The 20,121-nt window shown below is 40.1% G+C and overlaps 1 protein-coding gene across 2 annotated transcripts in view; it reads right to left on the reverse strand.

The window, feature by feature from the left end:
- Nucleotides 1-20,121, reverse strand: part of GLRA2 (glycine receptor alpha 2) — a 143,475-nt gene that overhangs the window by 50,765 nt on the left and 72,589 nt on the right. For both annotated transcript variants that reach the window (XM_030199574.1, XM_030199575.1), the window contains one exon: nucleotides 844-926. In XM_030199574.1, coding sequence (XP_030055434.1) covers nucleotides 844-926 — 83 coding nt within the window. The remainder of the gene's footprint in view (nucleotides 1-843; nucleotides 927-20,121) is intronic.

Below are 20,121 nucleotides of genomic sequence, written 5' to 3' on the forward strand. Positions count from 1 at the left end.
AAATCAACCCCATAACATAGCAGCACTAAGCGCGATTCTATGAAAAGCAAGCGCCCTTTTTCCCATACCTATCTTTAGCCACCAGCATTTATGCCTGTGAAACCTGATGTAAATACTGGCACACAACTTAGGTGCACTGATAATTGTGCACACAACCTTTTGAAATGCTCCTGACATGCCCATGGCCACACTCCCTTTTGAGTTAACGCTAGTAGAGTTAGGCGCCATGCCTTACAGAATAATGAGCAGCCAGATGTATACACAAATGAGAGCCAATTAAAATAATAATTGGTTGTTAGCACCCAATTAATGATAGTTAAGGGCTCATTAGTTAAGTTGCACACTCAATTTTGGTGCACAATTCTAGGCTCCATGTATAGAATCCAAGGATATTTGTACTCTTGCAGCATTTAGGTGCCAATCGGTGCACCTTACATTTAATGGGAAAATTAGCATGTGGCCATTAATTCAAAAAATAGAAAAAGTGGCCATTTTACTCATGTGATAAAATTGGCCTTAACGCATGGGAATGACCCACATAAGAGTGAGCTAAGGTCACGTTTTACCACCGTTTGGTTAAAGGGCCCCATGTTTTTAAATTCTATTTTTACTTTGCAGAAGTGCTTTCTTTTCATTGCATCCATGTGAATCAGTTTCATTCTTTTTTCAGAATAAAAGAAATGTATATGAAGGTGTTATTTCAATTCATATCCATAAAGCCTTTACTTATTATGATAAGAGTTCTATTAGAAAGCTTCTTTTGATAGTGGTTCAATATCAATAAAATTTGAAATGCAAATAAGACCAGGTAAAAAAAAAAAACTTTTTCAAGAGGTTACTCACAGCTCTCTAGTTGCATTGCACATGTCTGTACATCCATGGGGAAATTCTTCAGGTCCATGGGACATGATAAGATTAAAGTCAGCCTGGCAATGGACAAGAAATATATTGTAATTGTTATGATCACATAATCTACAAGTCTAAAATGTTAACATTTTAATTCTTGAAATGGCACAAAATTGGCATAGTAACAAACACAAAACAAATGTGACTGCTGTTAAAGAAATGTTGAAATGAGTGCATTATTGCATTCAATATCCAAGGGAACCGTTAGCTCAAAATGAATGTCAAACATGACAATATTTTTATTGTCATAATTCTATATATATGGCATAATGAAAGCAAGAAATCATAAGCAGTTATGCTACTGAGAAACTTATGCACACAGGAAGTGTGGTAATATTGTTTTCCTAGTAAGAAGTACATGTTAGAATAGAAATTTGGTAGGAAAAAATGATTAGTGTAGTCAGTTTATAACAGAATCTGGATGACTTTAAAAGATGAAACTTCTCAAGATCTTAATTCAACACAATTTATTTTACATATTTATAAACTGCCATTGTGAGCCTCATTGGCCAAACACAGCCGTATATTAATAGACAAATCAGTAAACTTCACATATACCTTATAGAAATCAATATACATCACATAAAGGACCTTCCTGGGTTAGCTCTATGGGACAAGAATTCAGCACTAAACTCCTTTACTACTAATGAGCAGGACATGAGAGTACTATTCACATGCTTTATTTACAAGTTCAAATTGGAATCTGCTCCATAGACTTCTTACTAACAATTCTGAACTTACATAGCCACATGTTAGGGTCCAAAAATCATGGTAAAATATCCCCAACTGTTTGTTGCGGTTATTTTACTGCCTGAGAGGAAGGGGCCATAAAGCACGTGACTACTGCTAGGGGTAGCCATTTTCAGGAAGGTGCCAGACTGGGCATCAGTTACAGGGTCTCACTTCTACCTGAAGATCCTCTGGACCCTCCCAACCCCTGGATGGCCCCCTGAACCCCTGAGGACCCCTAGATCCCCTCTGGACCACCAATGCTCTAACAGGTAGCCCCTAAGGGGTGTGGGACTTGTACAGGGGGTTAGTTGGGATGTGCAGGCAGTACTGGGGGCAGTGGGCAGGAAAGACTGAGGATCTTTCCTGCCCTGAAGAATCCACTAGGCCACCAGGGCACCTTGTGGCTCAGGGGACCGGGGGGAGCAGGGATGAGGTCTAGAATATATGGGAGGAAGGGGAGGGTACTCTAAAAAACAACAAAAAAACAAGGTAACATCTGTTTCCCCTTCCTCGTACAGCTGGATCCCTGTGCACTCAAAACAAGCAAGCAAGCAAACAAACCTATGAGCTGCTGCATCCACATTGTCTTTATTGTTGGTGGAATTTGTATTTAATTTTACTTAGATTTTCAAACATGCCGGCTTGTGCATACGGATTGTACACAGAGGAAGTAAAATAACAGAATAACGTTTTATAGGTAGAGTAGTAATTTGTTATAAATCATAATCAGTGTGTGATTTGGAGGGGCTGTTTAAAGGGATCCCCTAGCACTGTTATATTTGTGCAGAGATTTTTTTTCTCTTGGTAAAGGGCCACTACACTGACATCATGTTATGAGAACCAGGTGCTCAACATTCAGAGTTTCTATTTATCTATTTATTTACTTCACAGTGAAGGTATTGAATAATGAGGGAAGAGTTTCCTTGGTGCAGAACTGTCCAGAGTCAGTTTAAATGTGCCAACATTGTCCATTTCAGCACACTATTAGCAGCCAAGTTCATACAAAGTTGATCATGTTCAGTGGAAAATAAATCTGTTGGCTCAGGCTGCGTGCTATGTGAATACTCAATCACTGTTTCATTATTGCTACCATGTTTTACATATTAAGGGCATTTGTTTTAATTCATAAATATCCATCATCATCATCATCACTTAACTGAGGTGCCCTGTTGTAAAATTATTATTCACGAGCCCTTTTACTAAGCTGTGGCAAGCACTGATGCGTGCTTACCGCAGATTAAAATCCACTACTGAGGGGTGCGCTCAGGTGTCCTGCAGTAATTTCAGGATTGGCATGTGCTTTCCACATGCTAAAAAATAGATTTTAATTTTTAGTGCTGGCAGCGTGTTTGGGGGCAGAGAATAGATATTTTCTCGCTAATCAGATAGCACAGTTACATTGCCGCAGGTGAACTGATTAACGCAGGATTAACATCTGAGCCCTTACTGCCAAGAAAATAGGTGTTTGTAAGTGCTCATGTGCTAATAGCTACATAGGGACAATGGAGATTGGGGCCATTTTACCGCTGCCGCTAAAAGTGGCCTCAGCGTGTGGGAAAACGCCATGCTGGGGATAGCGCTGGCCTCTTTTTAGTGCAACTTAGTGAAAGGGACCCTAAGTCTTAGAATCCTTGAGGGTACAGTTAATCAAATGATGGATAAACCAGGTGATATGAAATCCTAACTCAGGGGAAGTACGAATAAGCAGATTTGAACAATGCCAGCCACTTAGGAAGCTGGATAAATTTAAAGGTTTTGGGGGCACAGTTATCAATGTGAGCTACTGTTAAGATGTGTTATTGTACCACTAACTCATGCTATTTAAGCACAGGTCTCATTTTATGCAATGAGACCTAGAGGGGAAGTTATCAGCATGAGCTACTATTAAGTTGGGTTATTTTAGCCCAGTGTCCCATTTTGAGATCCTGTGCTAAAATAACCCAATGTGTGGTAATAAACCACCTTAACAGTAGCCCACATTGATAACTCCTCCCCCTCAGTTATTAATAACTAGTGGCCCCTTTTACTATGCTGCAGTAAATTCCAGGAATAACATATATAGAATGTTTGTATGTTTGGGAAGCTCGCCAGGTGCCCTTGGCCTGGATTGGCCGCTGTCGTGGACAGGATGATGGGCTCGATGGACCCTTGGTCTTTTCCCAGTGTGGCATTACTTATGTACTTATATGTACTTATGTTTTTTTGACATGCACTGAGGCCCCCTTTTACCGCAGCGGGTAAAAGGCTGTCTTTTTTTTTTTTTTTAAAGAAACGGCCATGCGGCCATTTTGGGGGGGAGCACTTACCACCACCCGAGGTAGCGGTAAGGGCTCCTGCAGTAACCCAGCGGTAACCTGGCAGCGTTTGGCACTGCCTAATTACTGCTGGGAAAACCCAGCAGCACTACAAAAACAAAAAATATTTTTGTAGCACCAGAAATGGTGTGTACTGGGGGTGGGAACTACTGCAAGGCTGCTGTGGTAGCCTGGCAGTAGTTCTGGCTTAGTGAGCAGTAAACCCATGTTGGGATTACAGTTGCTTATTAAAAGACCCCCTTAGTTAACAGTAAAATAGCACAGCTTAATGGTAGCCCACTTCGATAACTTCCCCCCTTGTAGTCTTATTTGGCTATCCATATACATCAGATTTTTTTTTGATCTGCTCAAATACAAATATTCAAAGTATTCATGGATTCATACGTTGTTCAAATTCAAGCTTTAATTTATAAATCTTCACATCAGTAGAAACCAATTAAAATGATTTTGAATTGGGATCATTTAAAACTGAGCGAATTCAAAATCAAACATTTGTATATCTGAACCTGAATTCAAACTGAGTTTGCACATCCCTACCTAAGACTTGTGAAGTAGCCTCTATAGAATTAGAAGCAGCAGAAGGAAAATACCTTTTCAAACCTCTTCTGCAAGAACTAACAGTGCTCTTTTATATGAAAGAACATCATGCTCAAGGCATGAGCCAGACTTCTCTGTCGAGATGTTCCTTCACATTAGATAATATCATTTACACTTGAAAAAATTACCTCAATAGTCTTATATTTTGTTTCTGGATGAAAGCCTTTCCTCATTTTCAAACTATATGGAGACATGCATTACTAACAGACAGAATAGTTTTTTCTTTCCATATAAAGTTGGCCAAGTAATAAAATTATACACAAACGTTTGCATGCGAATAACTATTATACTGATATGCCAACGTTCCCTTAGACCACATGCAACCTTACCACCTGGGTCAAAAGCAGTTCTTTTTAAGTGGTCAAAGAAAGCAAATGAAATTCAGATGCAATTTTTTAAACTTTTCCCTAAGTTAGAATGATTTGTTTTTCTCTTTGGGATCACAGAGAAAGTATAATTTGTTCTTGCCAATAGCTTGGTTTAACTAGCGCAATTTTTCATGTTTGCTTTCTTTAAGAAAAACTGGCACTTTACACTCTACAGCTGAATCTCTGATTGTTCCTCAGGTTGAGCTTTCTGAGAGGCACACAGCATGATAATTAGAATCCATTTTCATGCAAGTAGTGAAACTGTAAAACATTCTCAGCAGTAAGTCAACCATGCAGCATATAGCTTTCCCAACTATTACACCACCTTACCTCCCCGCTTACCTTTACCAGAGTATGAAATATATCACAACCTCATGAAATAAACTGACAATATATCAAGCAATAACACTCAAAATAAATGTAAGGTTTTTCACTAAAGGACAATGTTAACATCTTCTCTATCAAGGCTGGCTGTGACCCTTTACATTCTTTCTGACAGCATTAAATAGGTTTATATCTATACAGATAGATGGGCACATAGAGAAGAGAATACAGTGGAGAGAGAAAAAAATACATCATGTCTCATTTATTTAGGGCCCCTTTTACAAAGCTGCGCTAGCGATTCCCGCATGGCAAATGAAAGGAAGTGGGCTTCCTCTCATTTGCCGTACCGAGAATCAGTAGAACGGCTTTGTAAAAGAAGCCCTTAATGATTGACAATGTTCCTATCTTGGTTTGAGTGTTAAACTTTCCTATTTAAAATGGTGTTTTTTTTTCCTTTTATTTTAATTTTTAGCCTGTACAATGCTCTCTACTGTCTTGCAAACAGTCTAGCAAGTCATAATAAGCCATAAACTATAACTATCGTCAACAGTGATTGACAATAGGATCTTTAGATTTACGGTTCTTTTTATTAAGCTACTGTACATTAAGGGGTATGTTTACTAAGGTGCGTTAGCATTTCTAACACACCTTTAAAGTTAAGGCACGTTAAATGCTAACACACCTATACATTTCCATGGGCGCGTTAGCGTTTAATGCACGTAAACCATTTACATGCATTAAAAATGCTAATACGCCTGTAGCGCACCTTAGCAAACATAGGCGTAAATGCTAATGTGCACTTATCACAGCAAAAAATGGGCTATAAGGGATGCGCTACAGAGTCACTTGGAAACTTTTGAATGTATGCATGCTAACCATGTGCTAAATGATATTTTGTATTTTTTTAGGGGTGGGGTGTCAGGAGCAGAGAGTAGATGGTCTTGCGCTAACCAGTTAGTGCACCTACATTACCCTTATTGCCTATAAAATAAGTATTGGCAAGAGCTCCTGTGGTAATTTTTTAAAAAATGGTGGGGGAGGGGGCGGGGAGATGTACAGGGATAGGATCTTAGGGGGAAATGGTTATAGGGGAGGGAATCTTATGAAATTTTCTGCCATTGCCTTGTTTACACATTAATCTTTCTGTAAGTTTTCTTTCATGAAGTATTTGGGTTGAAATGTGTTGTGTTGTATATACAAAATGACAATAAAGATATTTCACCCTAAAAATGGACGCTAATGGCAGCATTAGCACATGGGAGTCCTTTTACAAAGCTGCAGTAAAACACTAGCGTGTGCTTACCGCAACTGAAAAGAGCTTATTGCAGGATGCGCTGAAGAGTCCTGTGCTAATTTTGCAATGTGTATGTGCAAAGCATGCGTTAAATTTTTAAAATTTTTTCACAAAGGAGATGGAGAGTAGGTGTGTCTGCGCTAATCAGTTTGCATGTCTGCATTCCTGCAGCCTGATTAGTGCATGATTAGCGCATGTGCTCTTACCATCTACAGTATTGGCGGCAGTAAGGGCTCACATGCTAATCATTTTTAATGGCCACACACTAATGGTAAAATTACTGCAATGAATGTCTGATACAGCAATGTTATAGAGTTTATGCAGTTTTCAGCAGATGACAGAAAAAATAGGGGGATGCAGATCAATGACACTGCTGCCTGCAGAGGTCTCTCTGTTCTCCCCACCTCCCTGATATCTTCTAATCAACAGAAATTGGCAAGCAGTACTTCTTACTTGCTGCTTTCTCTTCTGCCAGTTTTCCTCAATAGTTAGAGCAACATGAGGCCTATTGGTAGAAGTTTTATCATGTATTTATATTACAATGGGGGTCCAGCATGCTCATTTGCTTAGTGCTTACCCAGAGCATAATTTGAAGAGAAAAAGAAAGTGGTATTGTGGAGTTGAGGAGGGGGAAGATGAGCAAGGGGAAGGAGCAACAGGAAAAGAGGAGCTGGATTAGAGAGTAGAGTAACTGTTCTCTGTTCTGTTCCAGGCTTACCCTTCTCCCACACCCCATCCTCTTCCCTGGAGCACAAAACCCTTGTTCTGATTCCCATATCATTTATAAATATGTTAAATAACACCAGTCCCAGTATTGATCCTAGCAGCACTCCACTGTTCACACTCCTCCACTGAGAAAAATAACCATTTAACCCTACCTTCTGTTTTCTGTTCAATAACCAATTCCTAATCCACATCAGAACAGTGCCTCTTATCCCATGACACTTTAATATTCTCAGGAGTCTCTCATGAGGAACTTTATCAAAAGCGTTTTGAAAATCTAGATACACTACATCAACCAGCTCACCTTTATCCACATGTTTATTCGCACCTTCAAAGAAATGAAGCAAATTAATGAGGCAAGACTTCCCTTGGCTGAACCCATGCTGACTCTGTTCCATTGAACCGTTTGTCTATGTGTTTTGTAATTTTATTATTTGTACTCGTTTCCATTATTTTGCCTGGCACTGACATCAGGCTTACCAGTCTGTAATTTCCCGGATCGCTCCTGGAACCCTTTTTAAAAATTGACATCACATTGGCCACCCTCCAATCTTTAGGTACTATGGACAATTTTAATGACAGGCTACATATTACTAACAGCAGATCAGCAATGAGTTATTTGAGTACCCTTAGATGTATGCTATCTGGACCAGGTGACTTGCTACTCTTTAATTTGTCAATTCGGCTCAGTACATCTTCCAGGTTCACAGAGATTTCTTTCAGTTTCTCCACATCATCACCCTTGAAAAACATTTCCGGTACAGGAAGATCTCTTATATCTTCTTCCATAAAGACAGAAGCAAAGAATTCATTCAGTTTCTCCGCTATGGCCTTGTCCTCCCTCAGTGGCCCTTTTGCTACTTCATGATCTAATGATCCAGCGGATTTCCTCACAGGTTTTTTTGCTTCTGATATACCTGAAAAAGTTGTTACTGTGAGTTTTAGCCTCTGTGGCAAGTTTCTCTTCACATTCTCTTTAGCCTTTTTTATTATTTGCATCTGACTTGCCAGTGCTTATGTTGCTTCTTATTTTCTTTATTTGGGTCCTTTTTCCATTCTTTGAAGGACAATCTTTTGGCTGTAATAGCCTCTTTTACTTCACCTTTTAACCATGCTGGCTATCGTTTTCTCTTCTTTCCACCTTTGCAAATATGTGGAATGCATCTGGTCTGGGCTTCCAAGATGGTATTTTTGAATAACGTCCACACCTGATTTAGTGTCCTAACCTTAGCAGCCAATCCTTTTAGCTTTTGTAAAATCATTTTCCTCATTTTATTATAGTCGTCCTTTTGAAAATTAAATGCAGCTACAGTAGATTTCCTTTGCGAGTTCATCCCAGATAGTAGCTCAAACTTGATCATGTTATGATCACTGTTTCCCAGTGTACCCAACACCGCCACCTCTCACACTATGCCCTGCATGCCACCAAGGACCATATCCAAAATGGCTCCCCTTCTTGTCGGTTCCTGGACCAGTTGCTCCAAGAACCAGTTGTTTATTACATCTAGAAATTTTATTCCCCTGGCACTCCCTAAACTAGGTCCTGCTGTGCCTTATAGAGGCTATCTGTTAATGTTGTAGGCTGTGGCAGAAAGTTCAAGCTATCTCAGTAATGAGATTGCCCTTAATAACCTTTGCAAATATTTTACTTCCTAACACTTTAATTAACACCTAATTCAGTTCAGTAGCAGATCTACCTCTCTAGTAGCCAAAGAACAGAAAATAACAGCCTCTTAGAACAAAATTTTAGCCTTGCTACTCTCCTTTTTAGTGTTCTTTGGCTGTTAAGTTTCTACCTCTAGTGAAAGTTTCAGTTTAAAACTATGAGAAAGGGTTGTACACTATGGAAACAAGTTAATAATGCTTGCTTCTCTCTTCCCCCTCTCTTAAGACTGAACTAGGCTCTGCTGTACCCGCTAGAGGCTATCTGTTAATGCTGTGGTACAAAGTGCAAGTTTTAAAACTAGGGGGGAAAGGGTATGAAGACTATCAATAACCTACAATTCCTCCTTTAAACCCCAAACTTTAAATTCTCAAAGCACAGAGCAAAATAATGTTCATTTACCAGAGAAATGGCCTCTTCTCTCAGAACTTCTCAGAAAGAAAGTTAAGTGGGACCTTATCTCTCTGCTTCTGTTACAGCATCAAAACCATCCCCTTTTACCCATTCTGGCTCTGCTTTCAAAATGGCTGCCACAACTGGGTTATCGCTCCTGCTCTGACTAGATCAACAGTGGGAATATTCTAGTCCTGAGGGGGGGGGGGATATTCTTTTTATTCCCTTTTTTGGGGGGGGGGGGGGACTTCAGTTCTGATCTTCCACAATAGTTTATATGGTGAACAGAGTAAGCCAAATAAATACTTTTGATAGTCTTTAAACTTGGGATGATAAGCTCCTTGGAAATTAGCCTCTTTGTGAAGTTATGATGTCAGCTGTCACTCCAAGTATGGCATAAAGTCAGCCACTGTAAAAACACTGTGGGTTTTAATTTCAGACTTCATTAGCTGCAGTCCATGTGTGTGCTTGGAGGTAAAATATGGTCTTTCATTATTTAAACTATTATATTCTGGCTTGGATAATGGGGGTTCAGAGGGATGTTGTAGTAATCCCCAGCGACTTTCACTGCTTCACATTCTTAAAACCAAACTTGAGTTTTCGGTTTTGATTTTGGCACCAGCTGAAACCAGGTGATGAATTTCAGCTGCAGAAATCGGCCAAAAGCTTTCAGACGATTTTGGTGGCAGTTTCGGTTTCAACTGAAACTGAAATAAGCAGTTTTGATTGGCTTCTGATATATGCATACCACACGTATAGTACATATACTTTATACAATCATTTTATTTAAGGACTACTCTGAGTCACATGAACAACCTGTACGTTTGAAAATTGCTTTCTTTTGTGCAGGCTTAAGCATTCTTTAGCTGTCAGATGCCGTATTGAAAATGTATCCCATGATGTATACAACAAATTTTATCTTCAGTGTTCTGTAGTGTGGGACAACAGGCATAAACCTTTATTGTTTAAGCTAAGTAGCAGCTTTCAAAAAACACTACAATCATTTAGAATGAAGAATGAAACAATTAGCCTTGAATACTGACACTAATAACCATCTGTCAGAAGCTGGAACTGGCATCTTTTTATTTAAGAAAAATAATCAACAAGATAAGCCAAAACGATCATTTCTTCTGGCAGATAGTTAGACAGATTATTTACAAATTGTAGTTGCTGGTTAGGGGGCAATCAACTGACAAATTGTATCATGCAACTAAACAATGGATATCCTCTAGATCAGTGTTTTTCAAGACTTGCATTGCATTTTATGCATATATTGATAGTCCATATCCAGAAAAGCAGACTAGCTAGGGATTACTCTAGAACAGTGGTATTCAACCAGTGTGTCAGGACACACTGGTGTGTGACCAAGAGATGTTATAGTCATTTGTTCACACGTTATTACTATCTCACTACATTCTATCAAGTCATCTATTTTCTTCTGTTCTATGCAAGCCACATTGAATCAAACATGCTTTGGAATAATACGAGCTATAAAAACAAATGAATGAAATGGGAAATTTGTCACAAAAATTTTAGTATAGACAGCAAGCCTGTGTTTCCTTTACAATTATCACTGTCTGCAAGCTTGGAAAACCAGCAGTCATGAGAGTCAGGTTTTTGAAATCCCTGTTACTGGTCCCTATTCCTGCATCCTTACGACCCCCAATAATAACTGCTGCCTCCAACCCCAACTGAGTGTGTTACGGGTCTGTTGTCCAAAGGCTCTGTTTGTTATAGAGTTTATGAGTAGTATATTTGCAGCTTTTTGTGTTGCTTCACAGTATCTGGCAGTGGAGGGATTTTGTGTTGCTATTACTGAGGTGACATTAGAATCTGAATATATATTTGTTTTGTTGTATGACAAATAAATCTGGGACTGATGTGTTGCATACAGTTTTTTGATATAAGATCAGCAAATTCATACTAAACTTACTAAACATTGAAATATTTAGGCATGTTTTGTTCAGTTGTAAATTTTAATGTTCGTTGTGTCATAACAGAAGGAAAATTAAGAACCACTGCTCTAGATCAGGCTTGAAAAACACAAATTTCTTTCTTTCTTTCTTTACACCCACTCGATATGTCACCTTCCATAAGTTAAATATCCAAGTGGTTATAATCAGAAATACAATAAATATATAAAAATATATTCATTTAAAAAGCATGCCAGCAGAACTCAAACAAAGCCCTCACCTCCAGCCCCTGCAACAGCAGCACCACAGTAATACTGCAAAAAAAAGCAAGTATTGGCCTTTATGACCTTAGAGTCACTTCTGGATATTACACATGATGTGCACTCTTCTATGCAACCTTTGATTATGGAAAACATTAAGGGTCCTGTTTACTAACCAGTGCTAAGGGCACATTAGTGTTTTTAGCTCACACTAATGATTAGCACGTGCTAAATGCTAAGTCACCCATATGGGCGACTCTAGCGTTTAGCGCACGCTAAAAATGCTAGCAAGGCATAGTAAATAGGGCTGTAAGGATATTAAAGGGATTTCTGAAGCTGTCTTGCTCCAGAAGTCCTCTAAACTGGATACTTTTGAATTGAAAGTTCAGTCTTTGGAGAATTTGGGATCAGCCTCAGTTAAAGATATAAATTTCTTGCATCTTCGGTTGGAATACTGGGAAAACCAGGTTAGGAGATACAGTCTGCGACTACTCAGTTTCCTCAGGTCACCTTTGATATGCTTAAGAAATATTTGGTGGAGGTCCTGTGGATGGCTAGCGATTCATTGCCCCCTATCACACAAACTCAGTATATTCTGAGCTTGGGAAGATCTACTGGAGAGCCCATATGGGGCCAAGAGGTGGACAATTTGAATCTTACATCCTTTCTGGAGTCCTCATTAATCAGAGATCTACTATGGTGGTAACTTTCGCTGTGGATCCAGATCACAATGTGGTGTTGAAACTTTCCTTTAGGCATTTGGAGAAGCAGTTTCTGGGTTCAAAAGTTAGAATATTTCCTCACCTTTCAAGAGAGACACGGATGAGGTACAATGCTTTCTTGGCCTATTGGTCCAGGGTTCAAGCTTTGGGAGTCAATTTTGTGCTCATTTCTGTTTTGTTATTTATGAGGGTAAACAGTTTCAATTTTTTGACCCAAAACTGCTAAAAGAATTTGTTACTACTAAAGAAGACTTGAATGTTATTGTGTAATTCCTTATGTAGGGGCAGACCACGGGAAAGTCTTCTGGGTTTGCATCTGCCTAGATTTAGTTCTTTTTTTACCATTTTTAAAGTAAATTTCTAATTTCTTGGATCTCTATTTTCTTTATTTGTGGATGAAATTGATTATTTTCTTGTTATCTTATTTGTAACATTTTCATATTTCTTGATTATCCCAGATTGTTGATGATAAGTATTTTGAAATTTAATACAATTTAAAAAACACCAAGTATTTACCAGTTTCCTAAAATACAGATAGCAAGTTTCACTTCATAACTCCTGAGTTAAGGAAATTCATAGATATGGCCTTGCATAACTAAAGGCCACCTGCCTTGTACGTTGTAACTTAGCCACATCTAATAATGGAAGAGAAACAAATCCTGCCCACTTGATCACAATGGTTATAACAGCTCATAGTTTTTCAATAACATGGCCAAATATACTGAGTGTCCTAAATGAAGAGCTTTAAAATCAGGCACAACAATTTTAAAATTTTACTTTCAACTCTACTGTTAACCAGTGAAGATGATAGAGGTAATAGATTTATATTTCCTAATGCCCATTAACTTCAGAGTCATATTCTGTAACATCTGAAGGCATTCGATATTATTTTGTGAAATCCCCTAATAATAATGCAATACAATATTCAAGTTTCCAAGTTTATTCATTGATTTGATATACCACCTAAGAGAAAATACCATCTAGGTGGTTTACAATATAATCTTTAATTAGCAATGACAAGGAAAAGGAAGTACAATAAATATAGGAAAGAGAGAAAAGGAGCTAAGGAATAAGGGTACTTGTGATGGCCAAGAGCCAAGAAGGATGTTGCTATGTGGGAATGGCTGGACCTGCTGGCAGTGGAGCAATTCAAGAATTGAAAGCTAAGGTGAACAAATGGACCTTGAGCTGGGATTTGAAAGTGGACAGTGTAGTTTTCAGTCGTAGTGACAAGAGGATAACATTCCAAAACTGAGGACCCATGACACTAAAAATACGGGAGCAGACTGTAGAGAAGTGAAGGTAGCGGGGAGAAGGAACTTGTAGAAGATGCTCTTGAGTGGAGAAAACAGTCATGGAGGGCTGTAAGGTGTCAGAAATTGTCCCCTCCTAGTGAGAGTGTTCTTAAGCTCAGGGTCAATTGCACTTCTTGCTTTACTCCCTAAAGGAATCACAAATTTCCTCTAGCTTTATAAAAATGAAAAATTAAAAAAACCTAAAACTTATCTAATTAAGATTGCATAGGGTCTTATTGGGCTGGGGCCAGAAGGCTCCTAGCTACCTGAAAGAGATTCACAAGTGTTATTATCAACTGTCTTGATGAAACAAATTAAATAGTCCTGTTTCACAATTTTTACTAACTTTTGCAACACGTAACTTGGTATCTTCAAAGTCCAAGAGCCACTTCCTCTCATAATATTCATTGTGGATATCCTGAAAACCTGACTGGTTGGGGTGCCTTCAGGATCAGGTCTGGGAACCACTGGTATAGAGAATAAAACCTTCCTCTAAAATGGATTAGATGTTAACATTCAATGATTTTTGGGTATGGTTACCTCAGCTTAAGGTAACCTGGCTCAAATAGTAATTTCAGATGTTTTGGCTGACTTGCTCAGCCCTCTAAGACTCACATTTATAAAGCAAGCTGTCTCATCATTAGAGCCAAAAAACAATCCTTCAGAAAGTGGAGAAGAGAACCAACTGAAAGTAACAGGATAGATCATAAGGAATGCCAAGCCAAATGCAAAGCGGAGATAAGGAGGGCAAAAAAGGACTTTGAGAAGAAATTAGCGTTGGAAGCAAAAATACATAGTAAAAACTTTTTTAGATACATTAAAAGCAGGAAACCGGCCAAAGAGTCGGTTGGGCCGCTGGACGAAAATGGTGTTAAAGGGGCGATCAAGGAGGACAAAGCCGTAGCGGAGAAATTAAATGAATTCTTTGCTTCGGTCTTCACCGAGGAGGATTTGGGGGGGACACCGGTGCCGGAAAGAATATTTGAAGCGGGGGAGTCGGAGAAACTAAACAAATTCTCTGTAACCTTGGAGGATGTAATGGGTCAGTTCAGCAAGCTGAAGAGTAGTAAATCACCGGGACCTGATGGTATTCATCCCAGAGTATTAATAGAACTAAAAAATGAACTTGCGGAGCTACTGTTAGAAATATGCAATCTGTCCCTAAAATCGAGTGTAATACCGGAAGACTGGAGGGTAGCCAATGTTACTCCGATTTTTAAGAAAGGTTCCAGAGGAGATCCGGGAAATTATAGACCGGTGAGTCTGACGTCGGTGCCGGGCAAGATGGTGGAGGCTATTATTAAGAATAAAATTGCAGAGCATATAGGAAGTCTTGCCTCACCAATCTAATGCATTTTTTTGAGGGGGTAAGCAAACATGTGGACAATGGGGAGCCGGTTGATATTGTATATCTGGATTTTCAGAAGGCGTTTGACAAAGTGCCGCACGAAAGACTCCTGAAGAAATTGCAGAGTCATGGAATCGGAGGTAGGGTATTATTATGGATTAAGAACTGGTTGAAAGATAGGAAGCAGAGAGTAGGATTGCGTGGCCAGTATTCTCAGTGGAGGAGGGTAGTTAGTGGGGTCCCGCAGGGGTCTGTGCTGGGTCCGTTGCTTTTTAATGTATTTATAAATGACCTAGAGATGGGAATAACTAGTGAGGTAATTAAATTCGCCGATGACACAAAATTATTCAGGGTCGTCAAGTCGCAGGAGGAATGTGAACGATTACAGGAGGACCTTGCGAGACTGGGAGAATGGGCGTGCAAGTGGCAGATGAAGTTCAATGTTGACAAGTGCAAAGTGATGCATGTGGGTAAGAGGAACCCGAATTATAGCTACGTCTTGCAAGGTTCCGCGTTAGGAGTTACGGATCAAGAAAGGGATCTGGGTGTCGTCGTCGATGATACGCTGAAACCTTCTGCTCAGTGTGCTGCTGCGGCTAGGAAAGCGAATAGAATGTTGGGTGTTATTAGGAAGGGTATGGAGTCCAGGTGTGCGGATGTTATAATGCCGTTGTATCGCTCCATGGTGCGACCGCACCTGGAGTATTGTGTTCAGTACTGGTCTCCGTATCTCAAAAAAGATATAGTAGAATTGGAAAAGGTACAGCGAAGGGCGACGAAAATGATAGTGGGGATGGGACGACTTTCCTATGAAGAGAGGCTGAGAAGGCTAGGGCTTTTCAGCTTGGAGAAGAGACGGCTGAGGGGAGATATGATAGAAGTGTATAAAATAATGAGTGGAATGGATCGGGTGGATGTGAAGCGACTGTTCACGCTATCCAAAAATACTAGGACTAGAGGGCATGAGTTGAAGCTACAGTGTGGTAAATTTAAAACGAATCGGAGAAAATTTTTCTTCACCCAACGTGTAATTAGACTCTGGAATCCATTGCCGGAGAACGTGGTACGGGCAGTTAGCTTGACGGAGTTTAAAAAGGGGTTAGATAGATTCCTAAAGGACAAGTCCATAGACCGCTATTAAATGGACTGGAAAAATTCCTCATTTTTAGGTATAACTTGTCTGGAATGTTTTTACGTTTGGGGAGCGTGCCAGGTGCCCTTGACCTGGATTGGCCACTGTCGGTGACAGGATGCTGGGCTAGATGGACCTTTGGTCTTTCCCAGTATGGCACTACTTATGTACTTATGTACTTATGATTGTACTGTCAACTAGCTTGGATTTAATGGACATCAACTTGGATTTTTCATAGAAGAACAAGATGACTTAGATTTGCCTGACACAACAGATGCAGGTGGTCATTAATATTTCACATCATCTAGGTAGCTTTTACTTAAACTATGACTTTTGGCGTCAGTTTACAGTAATTACATACTGAGGGGGGTCTTTTACAGCACTGAGGGGTTTTTTTAGCACACAGTAATGATTATCGCATGCTAAACACTAGATACACCCATAGGAATATATGTGCATCTCTAGCGTTTAGTGCATGCACATTTAATGTACATGGTAAAAATGCTAGTGTGCCTTTGTAAAAAGACCCCCTGAATGAGTATGCAACCTGTGAGCTACCCATGCTTTCTTTTTTACATAACAAACAACTTTATTATTTTCTCTTGAAACTTACCAGTATAATATTAACAAGCAATGAAACGGTTGCAAATCATTTGCTGACATAACCACAAAATGTATCAAAGAATAAAAGGCAATTGCAAAAAGCAAAAGAGAAAGGAGCGATTCAGAATAAAGTGATTTCTCATTAACATATAATAACAGCATCAAACAGTTAGCAACACTAAGAAAAAGAAAATGCAAAGAGAAAAAGAACAAAATAGAAAGGAGAGATAAATTAATATTAATATTTATCACTAAATAAGAGAGATATCAATTAAAGAAAAATCAATATAAATCAAGCGTATATGAGCACCAAGAAAGTATCAAATCCTGGAATCAAATAAGTTAACATAATAATTAAAAAGAGGAATAAAGGGTTCAAAATTTGATACTATCTCAATGATTTATGCTTCATAAGCCAATTTAGCTTTTCCATACCAGCAACATGCCATACTTTCTCTAACCATATGTATTTGGAAGGGAAAGAAAATTGGTGCCCTCTTTGTACCACACAGACCTTGGCAATAAGTAATAATAGTTTAATTAAATCTAAATGTATTGCATCCTCAATGTGAGTCGTGGGTATTCCAAGTAATACTAAAAGAAGGATCTAGTGGAATTTGTTGGCCTACAAATTTGCTACTATGGTGTAGAACCAAAACCCAGTATTGCTGAATAAAGGGGCAGTCCCACCACATGTGTAAGAAAGTACCGGAAGTCTTACAGCCTCTCCAACAAAGAAGAGATAGTTGAGGGTCACATTTATTAATGCATTGAGGGGTTAGAAAAGTGCAAAAAAAGATGTTATAATTGTCACGTCTCAAAGCAGCAACTAGGTTTGTGAGCCCTTGGGCCACTGCCAAGGAGCGGCAGTGCCAGGCAAAAACCACCCCAACCAGCACTGAGTTAACTCACACACAAAGCAGGGACTGCAAACAGGGGTAAGCAAAGCAGGAACACACTGGACAAGAACACTTGGACTGGAACACAGGACTGGAGCAAGGCTTCACCTGCACTTGACCACCCTTCACCAGAAGTTGAGCCCCTGGGTGTAGGTGACCGGCAGGACTTACCAGACTGGGCAGGAACTGGATACCAGCAGGAAACACACAACAGAGTCAAGACTACAAGCTGCCAAGCAGCCACTAAGACAGAAACACAGACAGGAGGGAGTCAGGACTAAAAGCTGCCAAGCAGCCACTAATAAAGAACACAGACACAAAACAAGGAAATGCAGACCAGAAACAAGACTAGGAACTAAACAATAAAACCAAAGCTAACTACACACAAACAAACAAGAACCAAGCAAAACCTCAGAATAAAACTGGACTAGGCAGAAGTGCACAGAGCACACCCACATACCAGGGACCTTAGACGATGCAAAGGCAAACACAGAAGTTTCCAGGTGATTAATAAAGCCCATCAGCACCTGAGGCTCAGCTGCAGCAATCTCCAGGCAACTACGGGTGCTGTTCAGGCACAAATAAGAGAGACAAGTCTGGCAGCCTGGAAGATCCGGACCGGACTGGGCTGAAGCCTGGAACGGGTAGGGACAGCAAGACAGTCTATGGCAGCCACCGGTTCTGGCCACCAGAGGGCAAGGGGAGCACAAACCAAGAAGCAGGCAGAAAGCATACTGAAGCACAGAGTGGCTCAACATACACAGGTGCAGCAAAGTGGAGAAATCAGAGCCATGCTGGAAGCAGCCAGCACACAGAGACAGAGACAAAGCTAACTCAAGAAGAACAGACAAAAGCCAGCTTGGAAGCTGACCGCCAGAAATAAGGTAAGCCTGAGAGGGGTCACGACCACAGACATGACAATAATTGTGTATTAATAAAAAAAAACAGAAAGTGAGCATTTAAAATTGTAATCCCGTACTTCAGGCCAGAAATTGTCTAGTGATTGTCCCTCCCCCCCCCCCCCCCCCAAAGTTGTTTAGGGAGAGTGTGAAAAATGCTCATTTTCTGTTTCTTTGATTAATACACAATAAAAACTTCTTTTTTTGCATTTTTCTCAGCCCTCAATACAATTTTTTGTTTTAAGATTGTTCCTCAGTCTCAATAGGTGAACAGCTGTGCCTCAGTGCTAAGGAACCAGCAGGATACTGAATCAGTCTACACTTTCTTAAAGCCAGAAGATGACAGGCCTCCAGTGGAGCACACTAATTCAATCTTCAGCCAGCTTCTGGCTCCTGGCACTGACTCCTGAGATCATACTCCACATGCCCTGGCTTACTACTACTACTACTTAACATTTCTAAAGCGCTACCAGGGTTACGCAGCGCTGGAGGTTCACTCCAGTCAAAGTATTACAAAGCTAACCCATTTGGAGGTTATTCAATTCTCAGCAGAAAGCTACCGAGGACAGAATTGCGCAGTTAATAAGTGGTCTACATGCTCATTATGGGCCACACCATGCAACAAAGAGTTCAGCGCTTGAATTAACTCGCATGCACAGCCTATTAAAATGCATGATGAAAAGGCTATTAGCCAATGCATAGGAATGCAGAGAAGGTTCAAACCTGTGTGCTGATGTCCACAGTGCAAGAAATCAACTGCCAGGTCTGAGGCAAAATAGAAGGGTTAGGGTGAGCCCCTCAATCTAAACCTCCTACCCACAATAGCGTTCAACATGACCCCAATATTTTCCTGTTGTCTGGTGGCCCCTCCCTCCACTCCTGAATCAATCTGACTCCTTCCCCCTACCAACACAAAAATGTCCTATTAGTCACTAGAGTTTTCCCTTCTCCCAACCATGATCTGTTCCCCCCTGCCCTGACTTCCATTAATAATCCCTGGTAGTCTAGTGGCCCCCATCCTCCACTATCCGACAACCATGGATTTTTATTTTTTAATTTAATTTCTGGAGGCAGGGGTTCAGGTCAGGTCAGGGTAGCTGCTAGACTTCTAGCCAGCCAGTATTCAAAACGATTTAACCAGCTGGAAACGGCCACCAACTAGTTAAATCACTTGTCATTTTCAGCAGTACTTAACTGGTTATCTCTGTCGAAAATGACAAGTTAGCTATTTTTGAATTTGGCACTAACTTGGGTTTTTCAGGGGTGGAGTTCGGTTAAGTGCCAATATTCAGTCCCTCGCTGCATAAGCAAACTGCTTAAATCAGTTCGCATAAATAGCAGTCCAATCTTTAAGCAGTTTGGCTTATGCGGTAAGGGGCTGAATATTGACGCAACCAGCTTTGTGTTAGCTGACTCAAAAAATCCTGGATATTCAATGCCAAACCGTGGCAGGGCCCACCATTAATTATCCGGGACTTACACCAGTGGTAGTCAGCCAAACGCTCATCACCGCCAGCTGAATATCAGCTGGCAGGACTTTTGGGGGTTCATGTTGGGGGAGCTGATGCAGAAAGTGATCAATGGTAGGGGAAGGAGGGAGGGGTCAGGTTGGAGGGCTGCTAGACTACTAGGGAGTCTGCCAGCAGCAGTAAAAGAACTGAACACCACTCACGCACTGACAGGAACAGGAACATTTTGAAATGAGCTTTGGATTACTGCCATGATTTTAACATTA

Source organism: Microcaecilia unicolor, chromosome 4, assembly GCF_901765095.1.
Source record: "Microcaecilia unicolor chromosome 4, aMicUni1.1, whole genome shotgun sequence".
Classification (NCBI taxonomy): Eukaryota; Metazoa; Chordata; class Amphibia; order Gymnophiona; family Siphonopidae; genus Microcaecilia; species Microcaecilia unicolor.